Raw genomic sequence first — 22,622 nt, 5'->3', positions numbered from 1 at the left:
GAGGGGAAGGAAGGTCATGAAGGATGCAAGGCAGGCGGGGAGAGGCGGTGCCTCAAGCTTCTTTCCTTGAGCTGACTCACAAACCCGGTTCGATTTGGTGAATGCATTTGGTGCCAGGCCTGGCCGTGTCTCCTTAGACCCCAGATAGGGCCGCCCTGTGTGCCTGGAGCAGTGGGACAGTTGTCTTAAGGTTGACAAGCAGAAAAAAAAAAAAAAAAAAGTTGAGGCTCTCTTAAATGTTGTAGTGGCAAGAATGAGAACTGGCGAGTTTATAGCCTTACTGCTCCTCTGCGCTGTGCTTGGCCTCAGCTTTCTCATCTGTAAAATGGGGTACTCATACCCCAGAGGGACATTGTGAGGTAAATTGTTATCAAGTTCCCCCTCAAGGTGCCTTGTGGTAGATGATTGACAAAGTTAAGCCACTTTCTCCTTTTCAGCTCCTGCAGTTTCATTTGTAAAACAGAGCATTTAGAATTCTAAGTGCTTTCTAAAATGTGAAATCCGGCAGAAGAGAATTGCTGAGAAGTGTATGCGTTATGGTTTACACATCTCAGGTCTCAAGACCTTGCTAATTCCACTAATTCTTGGCAAAGAGACGCCAGCAAAGGTGAGGTCAGGACAGTCCAAGAGCAGGCAGTGAGGGCAGCCTGTGCCATGGAGCTGCCCATTGAGGGCATGTGGGCAAACAACATGCCCACAGACCTAAACACAGAGCGGTGTTTAGACATGTGCCTACAAACCAGGGACTGCGTTGCAAACTGCTGTCTGTGGGCTATCTGTGCCTCACAGATTTTTTTTTCCCTTAGCTAGCATACTATTTTTTTTTTTTCTAGAGCTCTGGAAAACCTGGCTCAAAACCTTAAAAGCAAGCCTAGTTTTTTTTTTGAGTAATTTTTATAAATGGCTTTAGTCAGGGCCTTCACTCTTGTTTTACCACATTCCCTGTCATTTCCAGTTGCTCTAGACCTGGCCATTCTGCTTCTATCTGGCCCATGAGTTTTTAGTCCCTCTTTCAGGGCCAAGGCAAGGCAGGACACAAGCCAGGGACCTGGCCCTGGACACAGAAGCAGCCATTGAATGGTTCTCTCCTCTGTCTCAGGGTTTCTGGATGAAATACAGGACTCTGTTAAATTTGCATGTCAGGTAAACCTAAGTATATATATTTTATGTAAGTATGTCGCATGGAATCTTCTTATTTCCTAAATCTGGCGTCCTACTCTACCCTCACTTATAATTCACATCATGGCACCAAAAGTACTCCATAAGTAGTGATTGTCATTGTAACATTTGGAAAAGGAATCTTGGAAACAGAACACCTTAGCAGCCTTGGAGAAAGGGAGAGAGAACTAATATATTTCAGCATTTGAAAGAGATAAATTGAGCAAGGCTCATGAGTGAATGTTTTAATTTGACATGGGGTAAAATTGGAAACTGTCATAGCTAGGAGGGTTTTTCTTCATGCTGGGCAATGACAGATCGAAGGTTACTGGACTCGGGCCTTGCTCAGTGAAGAACTGTGTCAGGAGGAGCATCATTCCTAGGACTGTCTTCAGTGCATCTTGATGCCTGTTAGTGAGAGGATGCTAAACACTGTAATTGTGTTAGACTCCAGGCCTGCGGTCTCTGTGAATCCTGTCATACATACCAAGCTCTGCATTCTGTCACCTCTAGGTGACATTGGCCTCTTTCCTTTTCTATCCTGTTAATTCACTTCTCCCTCAATTGCCTTGCCTACTCCGAGTGTAGCTGAGTTTCCTCTTTTTTCAGGCTGTTCTCCCTTATCTCTAATTCTTGTGGCCTGGGAGGGAAATGAGGAGGTGGTGTGGCTAGAGGCCAGCAATATTCATTGGACGTCTTCTATCAGCCAGGTGCATTATCCAATTTGATCTCTTGACCATGCTGTAAGGAAGGTAACGTTATTCTTTTCTTAAATATGTGCTTTATTTTTTAGAGCAGTTATTTTTTTCAGGGCAAAATAGAGTGGAAAATATAGAGAGTTCCCATTTATCCGTGCCCCAACATACCCTACTATTAACGTCCTGTACCACAGTGGTACCTTTGTTACAACTGACTATTGTTATTTAAAGATGAGAAAACAGGGTTTGTGAGGTCAGAGTCAGGTAGCAGGGCTCTGTCTTTGCCGGTGGAAGCCTGCCTGCTTTGTTTCCACAGCTGCCTCAGCACCAAGTCTTTCCCTGGTCTGGTGCTCCTTGTGGTCCTTTCAGCCTTCATTCTCACAGGGGAATGTAGGCAGGTGTAGCTTTAGATAAGAGGAAGGTGTGGGTAGATTGTTTTCTCGTGTTCCCACATCTAGAGATTCTTCTCCAGTGGATAAGAATGGGTTTTCGAGAAGCTGTGACTTAATTCCCTGAAGTTACTTTTTATCTTTTCCTCCTTCCACTTTCCAGTCCACAAAGATTAAAAGAAGGAAGGTGGATAAAGTGATCCTAAAAATTTTCTGTGTTGAGATTTTATCTGAAAGTTCCAGAAGTTACTTTCATGGGACAATCAAGTCATTTCAGGCAAAGTTTGATGGAATCTACTGTCCAGCTTTAAAATTCATGTTTTTCAAAACATCAACTGTAAGTATAATCTTAAGAGCTAACAATCAGTGAGGTTGATTGACCTCACACCCTAGACCTCACCTCAACCAAACATAGCCCTTCGTGTCCTCTAGAACAGGGGGAATGTGAGTGTCACTGGATTACAGTTTCTTCCCTTAAGTACCACATGGCAAGCTGTCACATAAATGAGCCAGAGATGGCCTCTGAGTTGCTCATGTGTCCACTGTAGTCTGAAATATTGTTAGCTCAATAGCCCACTGACACTAAATTCAGGTTTTTACACATGCAATTATTTAAAACAAACAAGCAGAGTTTTAGCCATTTAGAGCCTGCCTGCTTTATATACTCTATGAAACCTTACCCAGCATCTGTTGACCATTGATAAGAGAGGGCCTTGTGGTTTTAATATCCCAGGCTGCTACTGCCTTCTGGAGTTCTTTCACCCACAGACTTCCTCCCATGCTTCTGAGTGAAGTCACTTAGCACATAAGCTCCCTTTCTCCTGGGAGTTCCCTTGCCGTCCTTCCTTTAAGGAGGCTGGCCTCTTTTCCTTAAGCCTCTGGACAGTCTCTTGCTGTGAGGGACTTCCATCTTCCATGAGCCCAGTCCAGGCAGCACGCAGTAAAGCTTATTGTGCATTACTGTTTATTGTGGGCATATCGATGCCCTAGATTAGCCCCCACATCCCTCAAGAAAACCCCCTACACAAGCAGACCGGGCACAACTAACATTTCAAGAAACCAGGCACAAGAACCTTCAGAACTAAAATTGACCCATACTGCCTACATCTGGAAAAGACCCTTTGTAGAAAAGGTTCTCATTGTCTCTTCTTCTACCTTTTGGATATCAAATAGTTGTATATATTTTTAAGTGTGTATATTTATAGTTTGTGTACTAAATAAGTTTGCCTGGTTTTATGTATATTTGCCCCCTCCTATTTGTATATGTTACTAGGAAAAAGTATGATGCTTTTTCAGATTACAATGATCAGAGACATACTTAGGTTTTTAATAAAAATAAGTATAGTGCCTACAATTTATCATGTACTTACTGTGTGTCAGGCAATATATTAAGCTCTTTCCATGCATTATTTTACTTAATCATGAGAGTAACCAGTGAGGCTAGTACTTATATTCCTTTACATTTTATGGGTGTGGAAAGTGGGTTCAGAGAGATTAGTTGCCTCATTTAGAGTCACATTAATGATGCTGCCATTGGATATGAACCCAGTTTGTCAGATGCCTACACCTATGGCCGCTCTCTTACATATGTCTTCAATAAGTGAGAGGGTTTTCTATAAGGACACATGAGAAAGTAAGTAAACAGCCTCGGTGGGCAGAGCCACACCTCATGGAGTGGAGGAAAACAATTCATCAACATTCAGGATTCAACAGCACTGTTTGTAGTTCTGCAGTGACTCCAGGACCTAACCTAATTCCCCTGGGGCATCCTGTCTGCCTCCCAGCCTCTTGCTTTTCTCTCCTCACCTTCCATCTCCCTCATGGTTTCATCTGCCTCAGAACTCCTTTTTTCATGGCTTTTCTTCTTTGTATTTTTGTACTTCTCTGTTTCTTCGTCACTCTGGCCTCTGGATTCTCTGTGAATATTTCTGTTACACTTTCATAGGTAGAGTAGATGATTGGGTTGGTCCAGCCATTAACAGAGAGCTTCATATCTGGACACCTCACCTCCAGGGCTCATGGCCAGTCCTTAGTTGTCTGCCTTTGGGTCAGGCACCAGGCCCTGGATCAGTCAGCTGAGACCAGGGACTTACTTCAATCACACTGTACAAATGATGGAAATTTTGTGTAAGACCACACAGGACAGAGCTACAAGTGGGACTTGAGCTTGCAGACTTTTGTAAGGAGGCAGCAAAAGCCCAAGTCTTCATAAGATCTGTCTGGCAAAAACAGTGAGATATTCAAAAAGATTTTTAATGTATCTATTTTGAACAACCTAAGACTATATGGTTGCTGAAAGCATCAGCAAATAAAAACATTTTCAAGGGTAGTTCCTAGCAACAAAAATGTAAGCTGTGAAATCCATATTTACCTGGGGAAATTCAAGCATATTTTTGTTTATTTGTGGCTTCTCATGTCACTGATTAGGTCAGGACATAAAATGGAAAACAGATCATTGGTTGTGATAGCAGAGTTACATACAATGTTAGTTCTCTTCTTCTGTTACATTTATAAACATTTATGAGTATGTACGAATGGATAATGTTAAGGTTCCATACATTATCTATTAGATTATAAGCATGATAGAGTCATGTACACTTCCCCTTCGTTGCTTTAGCATCTTATTATTCATTTATTGAGCAGACACTCAATAAATGACATTGCCTAATTACTTAACTCTGTTGCCAATTGAAAAGAAAGTGCTAGTGGAAGAATCTTCCATGAGAGTAGAGTCGAGGAGAAATAAAGCTACTTTTATGGATATTTTATGTCTTAATTCCAGTTTCTCTGGGTCAAGATAATAAATTGCTGTAATAGAATTTTGTATCGTTCTCTTCTGTTTGTTCCCATTCACACCATGTGTTAGCTGTGCCTCTCACTAATGCAAATATAAACATTCAGGAAAATACAAATCTTTGGTATGCTTTCATTTTTTTTTCATGAGGGCTTCAGTACTGTGTTTGAAGTCCTAATCAACTTCTAGTTTAGGCCTATTTTAATCCTTCTACTTGGGATGTCAAGCTGTAGAACTCTAATTAAATTGATGAAAGACTACAAAACAAAATTAAGGAACATGTGAAGATGGAGATTAATCCTGTCCATGGACTTCTTTGTTAATAGTTGAATTTTGGAAGTGACCTTCTGTCCTGTCAGCTCACAAGCTCACTGAGTCTAGAGAGATTAAATGCCTTCATCCCCAAGATCCCTCAGCTGACTAATGGCTTAATACTATAAAATTAGAAGCTATAGCATTTTGATGTTTCCAGATATTTGTATAAGTCATAGCCTTAGTTACAAAGTTGACTTTATATATGACTTGTGAGTTCAGTCTCACTATTATACACACACACACACACACACACACACACACACACACACGTTGTCTTCTGTTTGGCTTTAACTTGGTAAATCATTTCCAGAGGTGATCAAACACTGGAATCATTTAACAATATGGTGTTTCCTCCTCATTTCATAAGTTCCTGGAGAAGCCACTCTTTATGTTCCATTCAAGGCATTTTGACCACAGAGTTTTCTTTTTTTTCTCTCTCTTTAACTCCTCAAAATCCCATGGGATGAGGAACCCATTCTGAGAAATAAGTCACAGCAACTTTTGAAATACAGAAAGCCAAGCAATTAGTGTCAGATTTTCCCTTGGGGAAAAAAGATTATATACACACACACACACACATATACACACACACACACATATATACACACACACACACATATATATACACACACACACACCTATATATATATATATATATATATATGTATGTATATATATATGTATATATATACATACACACACTACAGAGGTAACTCAAGGAAGTTCTGTACTAGTGGTACATTGTATAAATGATAACTTTTGATAAAGCAACAATCTATCTTCTCTGGGAGAGATTTATGCCATCTTTGAGTCATTAATAGTATATGACACTGGTTTCCACTCAGAGCTGAAACAAATCATCGTAGAGTTTTTTGTTGTTCTTCTATCAGGTATATTTCAAAAGCTTTTGAATTTATAAAATGTCTGGAAATTTACAGGAATGAAGTTGACCAAATGTACACTTAATGGGAAAACCAAATCAAACTCAGATGTAATCTCAAGGTGTTTTTGTGGACTTCATATTCCTGGTCTTTTCAGAGGGGCATTGGTTTCTTTTTCTGTGATGTGAATTTAGTTGGTTCCAGTATAAGTTTAAATTCAGTAAACAGGTGATTACCCACCATGTGCAAAGCCATACACTAGGTGCAATCATGGACTGTGCTCATGTAATCCTTACATATACCCGGTGAGGAATATGATCCTATTACTTCAAAGAAAGTCTTGTAAAAACTATGACTCATCCATGATTACGTGACTAATCAGTGGTATTATAGGAATCATAAATCATGTTATTTTATCCTTAAATCGATTATACCTTCCAATAAAATTATAAGGAGAAAAGTCTTGAAAATACTTCCTTGTCCACATTCTATTGATTGTTGCAGGATCAACAATCTGATTCATCAAAGGAAGATTCTGTTGCTGACTCATTAAAGGAAGATGATGTTGGTTAATGCCATGACTTTGGAGTCAGGCCAACATGGGGATGAACCCTGGCTCTTCAGCTGTGGAGAAATGTCATGACTTTGAATAAAGATGTTTGGGTTTTAACTTGCAAACCTCAATTTCTTTACCAAACAATAGTAATACAACATTTCATAGGGTTGTAATGAGAATTGAGTACAATACTGAACATAGAGTATTTAGCAGAGCACCCAGCAAATTGTACAGATTCTTAGCAGTTATTATTCATAGAGATAGTGGTGGGATAAGAAGATAGTACAAATTGGCTAACAAAAGATGTTTATTGTGAAGAATTTTGAAGAATTTTGAAGAATTATGAAGAATTTTCTTATTAATAAAATTGTATTGATCTCACTGAAGATGTTGGTTATAAACAGCCCGCATAAAGTATTTGTCAACTTTAGGTGATGCTTTTTTAAGATATTTTAAAATATGGAACCAGAATAGAACATTTTTAGGTTATGTCCATATTTTAATTATTTTGCTAATGGATTGGGAATAATGGCATGAATAAATTCTGACAGGTGAAGAGTTCCCAGCCCTCTTTAAGAAATGCATACAAAACTAATTATATATATTCTTTGAGTCATTAAAAAAAATTCTACAGCTATTGTACAGTGGTTATACGACTATTTTGACAGGCTCTTAGAACAATTTCTCTCCTTAAAAATCATTCACTTTCTACTAGAGTTAGTGTCTAGCACAATAGGTCGGAACTTTATCTGTAAGCCAGGAGAAATTAATTTGGTTTTCATTATATGTAGATAAATTAATTTTGTTAAAATTAATAAAAAATAATTTATATAATGTATGACAGAGAAGTTTGGCTTTAAAAATAATCCCGGTACAAGGAATCTAGATTGGGAATATACAGGATCAGTCTTTATTATACAGGTACACAGATATCTATACAATTCAAGATTGATTATATTAAAACAAGCTGAAGTTTCCCCAGATTTAAATATAACCATAGAGTTTCATTTATTTCCCATAGACTTCTCCACATTAACTTGGTCAACATACATCAAAGTGTTTAAAGTGATAACCTTGGATATTTGTCTATATACTATGAGGCTGACAAAGTACAAAGAACCTTGTGCAAAAATCAGAATCTTAAATATAGTCTTTGCAGATTTAATCTTTCATGAGAATAAAATAGATAAATGTAAGAATGGTTCATCCTTTAAGGGTAAGTTAAATTTTGTTACTGGGAAATGACTTTTGAAAGTGATATCTCTAGATTCAAAAAAGAAATCTCCGTTTGTAAATATAAAGGGACAGTGTGTGTGTGTGTGTGTGTGTGTGTGTGTGTGTGTATTCTAGTTTATTCATACCATTGTCACCCTTTTAATTAATCATCATCTTTTTAACTAAGCCATAAGTTTTAAGGCTTTAACCTTTAGGTCCTCAGTGAATGATCTATTTCATAGCAAAAACATCTTAAATTCAAATTATAATCCTATTTTCATTTCTTTTTCTCAGATGATGAAACATGCTTGGAATAATTATAAACGTTATGCCTGGGGATTAAATGAACTGAAACCTATATCAAAAGAAGGCCATTCGAGCAGTTTGTTTGGTGAGTAGAATGTGCTTTGGTTTCTTAGTGACAGTAACTTTTCTCCGATTGATGGAACTTGTGGGTGGTAAAGTTTGTGTGCCCCTCCAGGCCATGTTGCTAGGAAACTTGCATACCTGCTGCAATTATCTGCAAGGACTGGGCATAGTGTGTCCTTCAGACAGAGCACTCTACATTGGAATCACTTGAGTACCTTTAAAAAAAAATACTGATGCCTGGGGAACAGTCCCAAAGATTATCATTTAATGGCTGTGGGTGCAGCATCAAGATTTTTAGCTCCTTGGGTGATACCCAGCAGAGGAGCGTTTGGTCGGCCGCATTAACTGTTTCTTGTTAGGTAAAGTTGTGTCTTTATCGATAAGCTTTATTGATCACCAGCCTGCCATGGTGATCTTCACTGTATCTTGGTGACTCTCAACTTTAGCTCTGGGTTTCTCCTGTTTGTGCCGTGGAAGAGAAAGTGAGAATGGATGGTCAGTTATTTGAATGTCCATTTACCTGCATTGGCATGCTTCATTGCATTTTGTCCTCACGGCATCCCTTTATGTTTGGTACGGTGGGTATTAATAGCAACCCCATTGTGACGTGAGGAAGCTAGGGAACAGAAGTGTTAGGTGGATTCCTTGGGTCACAGAGCTACCATTGTCATTCTCCTCACACTTGATTCTTTTTTATCCTGCACAATTTTGCCTGTAAGTAATAGGATGAAGGGGATACAGTCTTATTCCAACACTTCTTAATTCCGCATAGAAAATGTGACTTTTTATACTTTAACTGAAGGTGTTAAATAGTATCAAATCATATAACAAACAACAGAATCAACTGACATTTATTATGCACTAAGCGCCATTTGTGTGTCATCTCCCTTAACCTCATTATTATACACATTTTATAGATGAGAAAGATGCAGCTCAGAGCATAACTTGCCCATGTGAGCCACGTACTAACAGGCTGAGCTGGGGCAGAACCCAGGTGTGTCTAAGGTCAGAGTCTGTGGTCCTCTTTTCCATTTATTCAGGATCTTCCATGTGTTTGGGTCTCCTTCCAGTACTGGTGTTAACACAATACAAGTCTTTGCAGAGTTCATGGCCTTGGGCAGAAGAGCTGTGTGTAAACAGTGAGTTGTCAGAGCATTAGAAGGGTCAGTAGATATTCGTCTGAAGTGCAGATATTCATATGAAGTTGATTCCAGGTGGGAAGAAGAGAATTGTAAGAACAGTTAGGGAGAGCTGGCAGAGTAGAAGAAAGACTGGTTGGTCCGTCACAGTGATGCAGACCTGGAAGAGAGCCCAAACCTGGAGTAGTGACAGAAGTGCTTTCAGATGTTTTTATAAAGTAGTGTTTTCAGGACACAGTGACCAGTTAACATGGGTGTTGAGAGTTAGGAATTGAAGACAAATTTAGAAGCTTCATGCAGACTCAGAGGCCTTTGTTTTTTCATTGTTTCCTATAACTTTTTAAAATCTAATTCTGTTTTTACTTTTATCCCTATAAAAGTTGCTTGTATAATTAATAACTCAGTTTTGTGTAAATTTGTCAAAATCTTTGTCAAAGAGATTATTTTGTTCTTTTTTAACATGTTGATGATTTTTTAAATTATTCTTAAGCATCGAAACATACTAAGTCTCTTAGTATGGAATGTGCATATGAAGAAGACAGGTCTTTTCCATTCTGAGGAAGTTTACAGGCTAAAAGAGATGCATACAAGTAATTATAATGGAAGGCAGAAAGTGATGAATGCAAGACCAATGTAAAGTCTTCATGTCAAGGGAGTTCGAAGGAAATGAATCATAAAGTCAAGATGGGGTGGGTGGGTGGAAGGGGAGGTTAGGATCAGTCAGGCCTTCAAAGAGAGTGAATTCCATTTTAGAATAATGGCTTCTTAGAGCTATCATAATTTTAGATCTAACTATATTTAAAAATTTTGCACAGGTGCACTTTGATGTGATTACATTCAAATTAATATGTGTGTTGCTCCTTTGTTTCAGATCTATTTTTTGTTGCTGGAGAATTCAGTCACAAATGAAATGTCTAAGAGATTATTTTATACAAGTTCAGAAGAAGCTTTAAAGATTAGTGTATCAATTCATAGCCTGTGATTATTGTTAGTTTGGTTTTGATGCAGCTTTTACACTCTCTTTTACTGAAAGAAGTTTAGACTGTGTTCATTATTACTATTATTAATAAATTCTGTATTCCCCTTTTCCAAGAATGGTCAATTTGCTTGTATGTGTGTCAAATATTTTAATCAATAAATGTTTTTCTGATATTTTCAGGTAGTATTAAAGGAGCAACAATAGTAGATGCCCTGGATACACTTTTTATAATGGAAATGAAAGATGAATTTGAAGAGGCAAAATCATGGGTTGAAGAAAATCTAGATTTTAATGTGGTGAGTTAAACAAAAATTGCCAATTCAGTTTTTAAATCTCAGTTTAACATGGACAAATTCTGTTGTGGGGCCAATTATTGTGCTATATACCATAGCAGAAACAAAGAATGCATTTTTAAATAGTACCATACTATATTCTTGCCCCCGTTACTGTGGAAGTACATGTTTTTGTTTTTTAGCAAATTAGGAGTAAGGAAAAAGAAATTAAAATCTGTCAAGGCCAACATGTGCCAAGTGTTGATGTTCAAGTACCATAACCACCCTATGAGATGGCCATTATTTTCACACTTGTACAGGCTATAAATTGGAGCCTCAGAGGCTTATCCAGATCACACAGTTAGTTGTGTGTCAGAGCTGTGAGTCTAGCAGAAATATGTGTGGCTCCATGCTCATGCTTTTGCACCGTGGGCCATGGCACATTGTTTTCATTTTATTAAATTAACTTTTGTTAATTGGAGTACAGGGTACCAGGTGGTGAGCTGCAGTCCAACAAAAGACCACAAGAGAAACTGCAGTAGAGAAGCTTATTACTCACGGGTCCTGAGGAGGTACGCAGCAGGCCTCCAGGGGCCACACAGGGAGGTCAGACAGAGTATAGACAGAACCTGGGGCACATGCCTTTAGTAGGGTGGGTATAGTGCTTTGGAGTCAAATTGGTCAATTCGTACCGGAAAGAGCTACGTTTTGGTAAGGTCCACCGGAGTCTTTTCTAAGGTGTGCACAAGGGGAAGGCCCTGAGGGGCTAGGGAGACCACTGATCACAAGGGCGATTGGGGGAGTCATGCCAGGAACTTGGATTTGCTTGTGACTGCGTGGGCTTAAAGCCCCCCACAGGCTATGTGGCTGCCAAGGCTGCAATACCAAGGAGACCTCCACTAAACTCTCAATATGCATCCACTGTCACATAAATAAGGCTTCAAAATTTGTTAGTTCTATACCCTTGTCTGCATAAAATGTTGTCAATATGTATTTGAAGCCTTTAAAAATCTTTGTGCGTGTACTATCATTCTTAACAAATACATCAAAATCTATTGTATACCAAGGAAAAGGTTCAGAATTAAGGAGAGCGGACACTTCAGAACTTCTTGATAATTTTGATTTGGGAGGGCAGCTCATCTAATTCCATAATCAGTGTTTTGCCTCATGATGAGATTGGCAAAAAACTTGTTTTAAAAAAGCGGAAGAGGGGAGCCTGGGTGGCTCAGTCGGTTAAGCGTCCGACTTCAGCTCAGGTCATGATCTCGCATTCTGTGAGTTCGAGCCCCGTGTCGGGCTCTGTGCTGACCGCTCAGAGCCTGGAGCCTGTTTCGGATTCTGTGTCTCCCTCTCTCTCTGACCCTCTCCCATTCATGCTCTGTCTCTCTCTGTCTCAAAAATAAGTAAACATTAAAAAAAAATTTTTTTTTAATTAAAAAAAAAAAAAAAAAAAAAAAGCAGAAGACTGTTGGCCCAGCTGTGTTCTAGTCATTCACTTATGTTTGCATTATTAGTATTTTTAATCAGAGATTGTTTCACAGAAAGCCTTATAAGCTTCTTGTCTATCTGGTAAGCATTCGATAGTATCTGTAAATCTCCATAACCAGGCACAAGCAACATGCTGTATGTTGAAACTGGACATAGAAAGAGTGTTTCCCTCTCAACACCTCCACTTTGTGGAGCTCTTGTTCTCTCACAGACCCAGTGAGGACAACAGTGTCAGTCAGAATATTAAAGATCGATAAAACTAAATCTTTTTCCTAACTCTTTGCATTAAAAACCTATATAAATTAAAAGTTTGAATATTTTGTTTCAAGGCTGCATGCTGAGCTTAAGATTCTCTCCCTCCATCTGTACTCTCTCCCTCTCTCTAAAATAAATAAATATATATATATATATATATATGTATATATATATATATATATATATATATTTAAAGAATGAATATTTTGTTCCAGCCTTCTTATTAATTGCCTTGTATGCCCCATTTTGGAGATCACTGCCGTAAAGGACATTTAGATAAGTCTGTGTTTAATCTGCCTTATAATTGAATTTTGAATATAAAGGAGACATATTCCAACATAAAAGGACCTTGGAGATCAATGTGTTCGGCTCTTTCATTTTAAAAATGAGAAAACAGGGGGCGCCTGGGTGGCTCAGTCAGTTAAGCGTCCGACTTTGACTCAGGTCATGATGTCACGGTTTGTGAGTTCCAGCCCTGCGTGGGGCTCTGTGCTGACAGCTCAGAGCCTGGAGCCTGCTTCAGATTCTGTGTCTCCTCCTCTCTCTGCCCCTCCCCAACTTGTGCTCTGTCTCTCTATGTCTCTCAAAAAATAAATAAATGTAAAAAAAAAAAATTTTTTTTTTTAATGAGAAAACAGACCCAGGGAGCTGGTGATTTGCTCAAGGTTCTACAGCCATTTGATTGGAATGACTTGTGATAGATAGCTCTAATATTATCAATAGAACTGAGAATGAAAAATCAAAGCAGTGAAAAAAAAATTGTTTCTTCTTGAGGGTTTGTCGTCTCTTACTAATATCTCTGTCCCATCTTGTTATTTATAAGTTAAATTAAAATACCTACCTTTAAATAGGGCTTGTCATCAGCTATCTATGGGAGAGAAAATGGTTAATGTATTCCCTCCCCCAACCCCTCTCAAGAAAGGTTGGGAGAATAGGAACTGGATTCCGTCAAAATCAAATGATTTTTTTCTCCTCCTGTTATCCAGTGTTTTTTCTTTCTTTACTTGTTTCTTTAATTCAAGTATAATTAACATAATGTTATATTCGTTTTGGATATATAATATAGTGATTCAGCAATTCTATATATTTCTCAGTGCTCATCAAGATAAATATATTCCTAACTCCCTTTATCTATTTCACCTCCCCTTCCCCTTTGTTAAGAGGATATTTATATTTTTCCGTTTTAGAGGAACCTTTGTACTGTTTTCCACAGTGGCTGCACCAATTTGCATTCCCACTGACAGTGCTCAAAGGTTTTTTTTCTCCATATCCTCACCAACACCTGTTATTTCTTGTGTATTGTGCCATTCTGACAGGTGTAAAGTGATATCTTGTGTGATTTTAATTTGCATTTCCTTGATGATTAGTGATGTTAAGCATCTTTTCATATATTTGTTGGCCAGTTGTATGTCTTTGGAAAAATGTCTATTCAGGTCTTCTGCCCATATTTTAATTAGATTGGGGTTTTTTGGTCTAAAATTGTATAAGTTCTTTATATATTTTGGATATTAACCCCTTATCAGATACATCATTTGCAAACATCTTCTCCCATTCAGTAGGTTGCCTTTTTGTTTTGTTGGTTTGCTTTGCTGTGTAAATGCTTTTTATTTTGGTGTGGTCCTAATAGTTTAACTTTGCTTTTGTTTCCCTGTCTGAGGAGATATATCGAGAAAAATGTTTCTACAGCCAATGTCAAAGACATTAGTGCCTATCCTTTCTTCTAGGAATTTTATGATTTCAGATCTCACATTTAGGTGTTTAATCCATTTTGAATTTATTTTTGTGTATGGTATAAGTGGTCCAGTTTCATTCTTTTGCATGTAGCTGTCCAGTTTGCCCGGCACCATTTGATGAAGAGACTATCTTTTCCCCATTGTATGTTCTTGACTAGTCATACATTAATTGACCAAATAAATGTGTATTTCTGGACTCTATTATGTTTTCTTGATCTCTGTGTCTGTTTTTGTGCCAGTAACATACTGTTTTGATTACTACAGCTTTGTAGTGTATCTTGAAATCTGGGGTTGTTGATACCACCAACTTTGTTCTTTTTCAAGATTGCTTTGGCTGTTTGGGGGCTTTTGTGGTTCCATACATATTTTAGGATTATTGTGCTAGTTCTGTGAAAAATGTTGTTAATATTCTTACAGGGATTGCATTCAATCTGTAGATTACTTTGATGGTATGGACATTTTAGCAATATTAGCTCTTCTAATCCATGAGCATGGAATATCCTTCCATTTATTTGTGACTTCTTCAATTTCTTTCATCAGGGTTTTAGTTCTTAGAGTACTCTTCCTTGGTGATGTTTATTCCCAGATATTTTATTATTTTTGGTATAGTTGTAAATGGGATTGTTTTCTTAATTTCTCTTTTTGCTGCTTCATTGTTAGTGTATAGAGATATGGGGCACTTGGGTGGCTCAGTTGGTTGGATGTCCAGCTTCAGCTCAGGTCATGATCTCACGGTTTTTGAGTTTGAGCCTCAAGTCAGGCTCTGTGCTGACAGCTCAGAGCCTGGAGCCTGCTTTTCATTCTGTGTCTCATTCTCTCTCTGCCCCTCCCCACTTGTGCCCTGTCTCTGTCTCTCAAAAATAAATAAATGTAAAGAAAAGAAAATAAATGCAACATATTTCTGTAATTAATTTTGCAGTTTTACCATATTCATTTATCCAAGATCGAATGATTGAAGACAGGAAAGTAGATGTCAGTGATGCTAGACCTGAATAGTATCCAGGTCCCTTGTCTTTTAATTACAGAATTGCTCCCCAAAACTCCCCAAATCCTGCAACAATTCTTTGCTTTCATGACCAGCAGTAGTCTGAGAAACTGTGGAATCATTTATTTAAAAGAACAAAGCGTAAAGGCCTCTCAAGCTAACAGGCAAGGTAACAGAAGGTGGTTGGCTGACCTCAGACCACTACCAGGTGACATGAATGTGTTCCGTGGGCGGTGGGGACCTGTGAGGAAGCAGAGGGAATCTAATAGGGGAAATTAGGCTGTGGAGAAGAGCCAATTTTTGTGCTTCCTTACTTGCAAGATAAAGCAGTTGGACTGTTCTTGAGTGGTTGCTTAAATACTGACATTTAATGTTGTTTATTTAAAGCTATATTTTTGTTTTTTAACAAGATTTTATCCAAATAATTGACAGACTTGTGTAAAATACCATTTTAGAACTGTTATTGATAATCTTGGCCTATGTCTTTCAAAATATACTTTAAAAGTCACAGCCACAGGTCTCAAATTTCTGTTTCTTATAATACTATTCCTAATGTGAGAGGTCTTGAAACATATTTGTTATAGTTCTCTCTGGGTGTTGCCATATTTTCCCTTAAAAAAGCACTTACCAGTAACATCCAAGTGATAGTACTTCTCATCTTAAAATTAGTAAATAAAATTCAGGGAAGCTGTATTGTTTTACTCTCCTAATCATTGTTTTATAAAATTCTTCAGCTTCCAGTTTTCTGGTTGGTTTTAATATGTCTTATATGAGAATTTGTTTTATATTTGCTCAATTTACCCAGAGGCTCAGGTGATTATATCAATAATTACACAGCTTTCTTTTTGAAAATGCAAACTTTTTCCGTTTATCTGAAGGACGGAGACATTGGAGAAGCTTATTAAACAAAGAGAGAAAATTTGTTTTGTTTTTATGGATAACATGTAATATGATTCCAGCTTGGATAAATTATTGCTTGTTTTTAAATTAACTTTTTTTCCTGATAAAGTATTAATTATAGTTGACGGTGTCAGGGTATTGCAGAAAAGTTAACGCATCCAAATTTATTGCAAGGGAAAAATCAGAATGAAACTGAAACAAACACTACTGTTGAGGGTTGGTTTATCCTGTGGTGCTCTTGAGCATCAAGAATAAATGTGTTTTTATGTGAAATATTCAATTTGCATCACTTACAGGTGTAAACTAAATGTTTTTTTATTGGTTTATACTATCATTAACTAAAACTCATTTTCTTTTAATTAAGGCATAGCAAGTTGATTCCATTTGCATATTTGGTAGCACAGAGTTCAAGTGGCTCTAATAACGGGCTTAAAATAAATCACTGAGATAATATATAGGAGCAAGGGCTTCCCAGGTGGAGCTTTGTATTCCATTCAAGCATCTGTAGAGGAACACAGATCTGGGAAGACCTCTAAAGGTAGATTCCAATGGATGAGTTTTCTGGTTTTAATTCAAAGTAATTCAAGAATCTGAAACACACCCTTGGTTACTCATTATTTATTTCACTCACATGTTATTTACTAAACACGTTTTAAGGTCAGTTACCCTCCTGGAGCTTATAATCTAGCAGGAAAAATAGAGTACTTAGCTGGGGCCAAGTTCTCTTGAGGGAGGAAGAAAGGAAAGAGGAAACCACTATTTAAAGAGTACAGAGACATGCCAAGTATTATGCTAGGTGATTTTTTTCCATAGGTTATCTCATTTAGTGTTTGTGACAACCTTACAGGGTAAGTGGTATTGTCCCTGTTTTTATAGATTAAGAGGTGATTAACTAATTTCCAAATCACACAGCAAGTAAAAGCTGTGGGTGAACAAGATCTGCCTAACTCAGCGACCCTGTTTTTATTAGAGAGGAGGAAGTGCAGAGAGTTGTGAAATACATATAGGCAGACAGAGAATTTGAATCCTCCCAGGTTAGGCATGTAATCTTCATATCACAGCACACATTAAAGTGTATTGTTCCACAGGTATTCAGTAAATTCTAATTAAATGAACGAGAAGTTATCTTGTCCTACTTCTCAACAGACTATACTAGACTCAGAGAACAAGATGACAGGGCACAAGGATAACTGTACTGTGTCATATTTTGAAATAGTTAGAAATGATCTGGACTTCAAGTGCAGTTGATCTACTTGTTTTTTATCTAGCCTACTTCCAGAAGAGATTTGCAGTGGCTCCTGCTACTGGAAAGTCTTTAACATAAGAACAAATGATCAAGAGTTTCATATTTAGGCATTTCTAAGTTCAGTTCTGAGTGCTGCCTATTCTTTAGTGTCACCTCAAAGAAGTATTGATTACCTAGATCCTTGCAGGAGAAATATTGAAAACTGTGTTCAGTATTAATATTATAGAATATGTAGAACTTTTCTCCAGATAATAATTTTGATATAAAACCTCAGTAAATGCCAAAGTTATATTAACTATTAAAAAGCATTTTTCTTCATTGAGGTAAAGTGGTGTCTCTATGACAGGGGGAGCTTTGAGAATGACAAAGGATAGATGATTAGCCTATTCCAGACACTTACCTAGCAACACACTAAGATGGTGGTCTTTGGCAAGCACATGGATTGTACTTTTTTTCTTTAATTTTTTTTTATTGCAGTAAAATACACTGGTACCATAAACTGGTACCATCATAACCATTTTTAAGGGTACAATTCAGTAGTATTAAGTACTATAATATTAATAGTGTATTGCTGTGCAACCATCACCACTATCCATATCCAATTCTTTTAATCTTGCAAAACTGAAACTCAGTTCCCATTAAACACTAACTTCCCAGCCTTTATCCATCCAGCCCCTGACAACCACCATTCTGCTTTCTGTCTGTATGATTATGACTACTCTAGCACCTCCTGTAAAGGGGATTCATATGGTATTTGTCATTTTGTGACTGCCTTATTTCACTTAGCATAATGTCTTCAAGGTTCATTCATATTACAGCATATGTCAGAATTTCCTGCCTTTTTAAGGTTGAGTAATATTTTCATCAGATGTATATTCCACGTTTTGCTTATTTATTCAGCTGTCAGTGACAGTTGGATTACTTCCATGTCTTAGCTATTGTGAATGTTTCTAGGAACACAGGTATCCAAATGTCTCTTTGAGATCCTACTTACAATTGTTTTTTGTATACACCCAGATGTGGGATTGCTGGATTGTATGGCAATTCTATTTACAATTTTTGGAGGAACCACCTTGCTGCTTTCCACAGTTGCTGCATTGTTTTACCTTCCCACCAATAGTGTGCAAGTGTTCCAGTTTCTCCACATTCTCACCAACACTGTTATTTTCTGATTTTGTTTTTTACAGTAGCCACCAGTAGCAGATGTGAAGTGATAACTCATTGTAGTCTTGATTTGCATGAATTGTACTTTTTGTCATAATGAGTACTGTATGTTTAAGATAACAGGTGAACTTAATCTCTTCCCTTTTTTTTAAGTTAAAGTACAATGTTGACATGCAATGTTATTTAAGTTTCAAGTGTACAATATACTGATTTCACAATTCTCTACATTATGCAATGCTTACGACATTAAGTGTGGTTGCCCTCTGTCACCATACAGTGTTACTACAATATTATTGACTGTATTCCCTATGCTGTACTTTAATTCCTGTGATTTATTTATTTCATAACTGGAAGTTTGCACTTCTTAATCCCCTCTGCCTGTTTCCCCCACCCCTTCGGCTCTGGCAACCAAAAGTTTGTTCTCTGTATTTATGAAGCTATTTCTGTTTTGTTTGTTCCTTTGTTTTGTCTTTTAGATTCCACATATAAATGACATCATATATGATATTTGTAAAGGTTTATGGTATTCATCTGACTTATTTCACTTAGGCTAATACCCTTTTGGTCCATCCATATTATCTCAAATGACTTATCCTTTTTCCTGGCTGAGTAATATTTATGTGTGTGCGCACGGGCATGCATATATCTTTTTGAATTAGTGTTTTCATTTTCTTTCATTAAATACTCAAAAGTGGAATTACTGGATCATATGGGATTTTTTTTTAACTTTTTTAACGTTTATTCATTCTTGAGAGACAGAAAGAGACACAGTGTGAGTGGGTAAGGGGCAGAGAGAGGGAGGCAGAATCTGAAGCGGGCTCCGGGCCCTGAGTTGTCAGTACAGAGCCTGACGTGAGGCCCAAACCCACAAACCCCGAGATCGTGACCTGAGCCGAAGTCAGATGTTCAACCAACTGAGCCACTCAGGCACTTCAATATGGTATTTTATTTTTAATTTTTTGAGGAACCTCCATACTGTTTTCCACAGTGGCTGCACCAATTTTATTCCCACCAACAGTTTAATAATCCAGACTGTTCTTTTACCCTACTTTTCAAGAAAATAAGCTATAAGGCTCCCTGTTGGAAAGACGTAAATAAGTTAACCTCACAAAGCAATTTTTGGATCATCTCAAATACCTGAATGTGTACTTGACATAGGTCCAGAGTTCTATGCCATAGACCATGAAAGAAGTGACTTCTGCTTTAGTATTTGCCTTAGTCTATTTTAGAATAGCATTATGTCTCTATGGAGGCAAATAAGTTAATTATCCTGTTGAATGGAGTTATTCAGTATTTTTATCTGAATGCAAATCAGTGCCCGCCAAGCGTGATGATTTAAGTTTTGGCTTTAAAAGGATACTGAGATGTTCTGTCAATAATTAGTGATAGATTGGACTATTAGTTGAGGGTCCTTCTGGGTCTGCATAGTAAAATCTATTCACATAGAGAAGATGGTCTACCTTTGTGGCCTAACGCTTTGTTCCTCTTAAGAGGCTTATCATGTTACTTAAACATGAAACTAAAAGCTGCCAGGACATATGTTACACTAAGTTACATTGTTTAATATTTCAATTTAATCTGTTAAAAGGAGTTTTATACTTTTAATCCTCGAAATAATAATACAAAACACACTTTGAAATACTATTTATAATCCAAGGTGTCTGCTAAGCTTAAACATAGGCAAGGTGTATGGGCAGTTACCACTCTTTAATCAATGTCTTTGAAAAGTCTCATCTTGTTTCCAACGTACTTTTCAGTAAGGCAAAGCATAGTTATCATATATGTTAGGAGTGGAGCAGTTATTATTAAACATAGTTACTGCATTGGATTGTGGTAGGGCAGTTATTAATGCTTGCTTTTCACTTACAGTTCATTGAGTAGAAAGCTGGTGGGGAGTTTGGAGGAATAGCTAGCAAAGAAGTAGTCTCTGATTTGAGGGCTCATAGAATTACCCTTAAAAAAAGAAGCCTAAACATTTATCCAAGGGATACAGGTGTGCTGTTTCGAAGAGACACATGCACCCCCATGTTTATAGGAGCACTATCAACAATAGCCAAAGTATGGAAAGAGCCCAAATGTCCATTGATGGATGAATGGATAAAGAAGATGTGATATATATATACAATGGAGTATTACTCAGCAATCAAAAAGAATGAAATCTTCCCATTTGCAACTACGTGGATGGAACTGGAGGGTATTATGCTAAGTGAAATTAGTCAGAGAAGACAAAAATCATATGACTTCACTCATATGAAGACTTTAAGAGACAAAACAGATGAACATAAGGGAAAGGAAACAAGTTATACAAAAACAGGGAGGGGGACAAAACATAAGAGACTCATAAATATGGACAACAAACTGAGGGTTGCTGGAGGGGTTGTGGGAGGGGGGATGGGCTAAATGGGCAAGGGGCATTATGGAATCTACTCTTGAAATCATGGTTTCACTATATGTTAACTAATTTGGTAGTAAATTTTAAAAAATAAAAAATTAAATTAAAAAAAAAAGAAGCCTAAGAATTTGGACCAAATAGAGTATTATTAAAATATTTTTGAAAATAAAAGTCCTCTTCCCAAGAGGCCTTTTTCAATTAAATACAGTTAATCAGATCTGTCTGTGCCATGTAGAATCATAAGAATTAAGAATGCCTTTAGTATAAGTTTGAGTCTAAATAATTATGATAAGTCTTATGCAAAGAAATAATATGTCCTTTAGGGAAAGGCTGTGCCTCTGTAGTTCCTCAATCAAAAGAAAACTGGGTAAATCTGTGCTATAAACTAAATTTGTTATTCTAATGGTGAAGCCCATTTCATTCACTGAGATCAATTAAAATCTATCATTTTACAGAAAATTTTGGTGAATAAATTGCTTATAAAAATATCAAATAAATCCCTAATAAAGTTTTCTTACTTGTTTAAAATTCTATCTTGCCTAGTGGAAGAAAGTTAATCTTTCAGACATTCATTCTGAAACAAGGATTTTGAAGAGTTCACTTTTCCTCTTGCCCAGATAGAGTTAGGTTCTTTGTGCTCATAAATCAAATCTGTTGACTTGAAGGAAGTCAGTAGAAATATGGAGCATAGTATTAAGGATTAGGAGAGGGAGACATGCAAAATGGTATGTTGAATTAAACTCTTTTATCCATTTTAGCATTCTTTGTCAGTTTATTTCATAATTCACATAAATGTATAGTGAACTAGATGGCAGAAATGTTAAGGGATAAACTTACAGAAATTATAAGTCTAAGACAACCAGTATAAAAGATTAGTACTGTGGCCTAATTTTTCCATAATTTGTCATACTCACCTCTTGATTCTAGGTGTGACCTTAGTTATACAATATATTTTACTTAATCTATATATGAATGTGGTTAAGTGTGCCCTTCAATTCAAAGACTGTTGGTAGAGGAAAGTCAAAATGAAGGAGGCATTTCTCCAAGCCTCCAAGCCTTTTTTCATGGTTAGGCTTTCAGCCAAAAATGTCCACTTCCACTTGTTTATTAATTGTGATATTAACTAATAGGTGCATGCAATTTAGCCAGAAGTCTGGATCAACTTCTCAACCTGGCAACCACATATGACAGTGCACTAGAAGCCGTAGAATATTGGAGCATATCCCTGCGATGTAACCTTACTTAAAGATTTAAGGAAGGTAACTTTATTTTAAAACAAACACAGATCAAGGAGTTTAGAAAATTCATACTGTTAGAAATAAATCACACAAGATTTTAGTATTACGGGCTCTTTGCGGCTCCCCTCCTTCACATACTATCTTCTCCCTGTCCTAATCCCTCTCTGTCATTAGAGTAAGTCACTGGAAAAGTTTTAGAACATCTTAAAAGATACTGCATGAATATTGGTGGGATGAATATATTCACTTTAATTTAATAATATTTTTAATGGAAATCATAATCAGAAATTAATAAAGATAGCCTACAACCCTGATTGTAGAAATTCCCTTTTGAAAATACCTTGGGGTGCCTGGGTGGCGCAGTCGGTTAAGCATCCGACTTCAGCCAGGTCACGATCTCGCGGTCCGTGAGTTCGAGCCCCGCGTCGGGCTCTGGGCTGATGGCTCGGAGCCTGG

General features: G+C 37.3%; 1 protein-coding gene across 1 annotated transcript in view; it reads left to right on the top strand.

The window, feature by feature from the left end:
* The window catches only part of MAN1A1 (mannosidase alpha class 1A member 1), a 162,220-nt gene that overhangs the window by 30,845 nt on the left and 108,753 nt on the right, over window positions 1-22,622 (top strand). The window contains exons 2-3 of the mRNA XM_007078774.2: window positions 8,301-8,397; window positions 10,674-10,789. Of these exons, the coding sequence (XP_007078836.2) occupies window positions 8,301-8,397; window positions 10,674-10,789 (213 nt within the window). The remainder of the gene's footprint in view (window positions 1-8,300; window positions 8,398-10,673; window positions 10,790-22,622) is intronic.

Source organism: Panthera tigris, chromosome B2 (genome assembly GCF_018350195.1).
Source record: "Panthera tigris isolate Pti1 chromosome B2, P.tigris_Pti1_mat1.1, whole genome shotgun sequence".
Lineage (NCBI taxonomy): Eukaryota > Metazoa > Chordata > Mammalia > Carnivora > Felidae > Panthera > Panthera tigris.
Note: the sequence above shows the minus strand (reverse complement) of the source record. Positions and strands in the feature narration are given on the sequence as shown.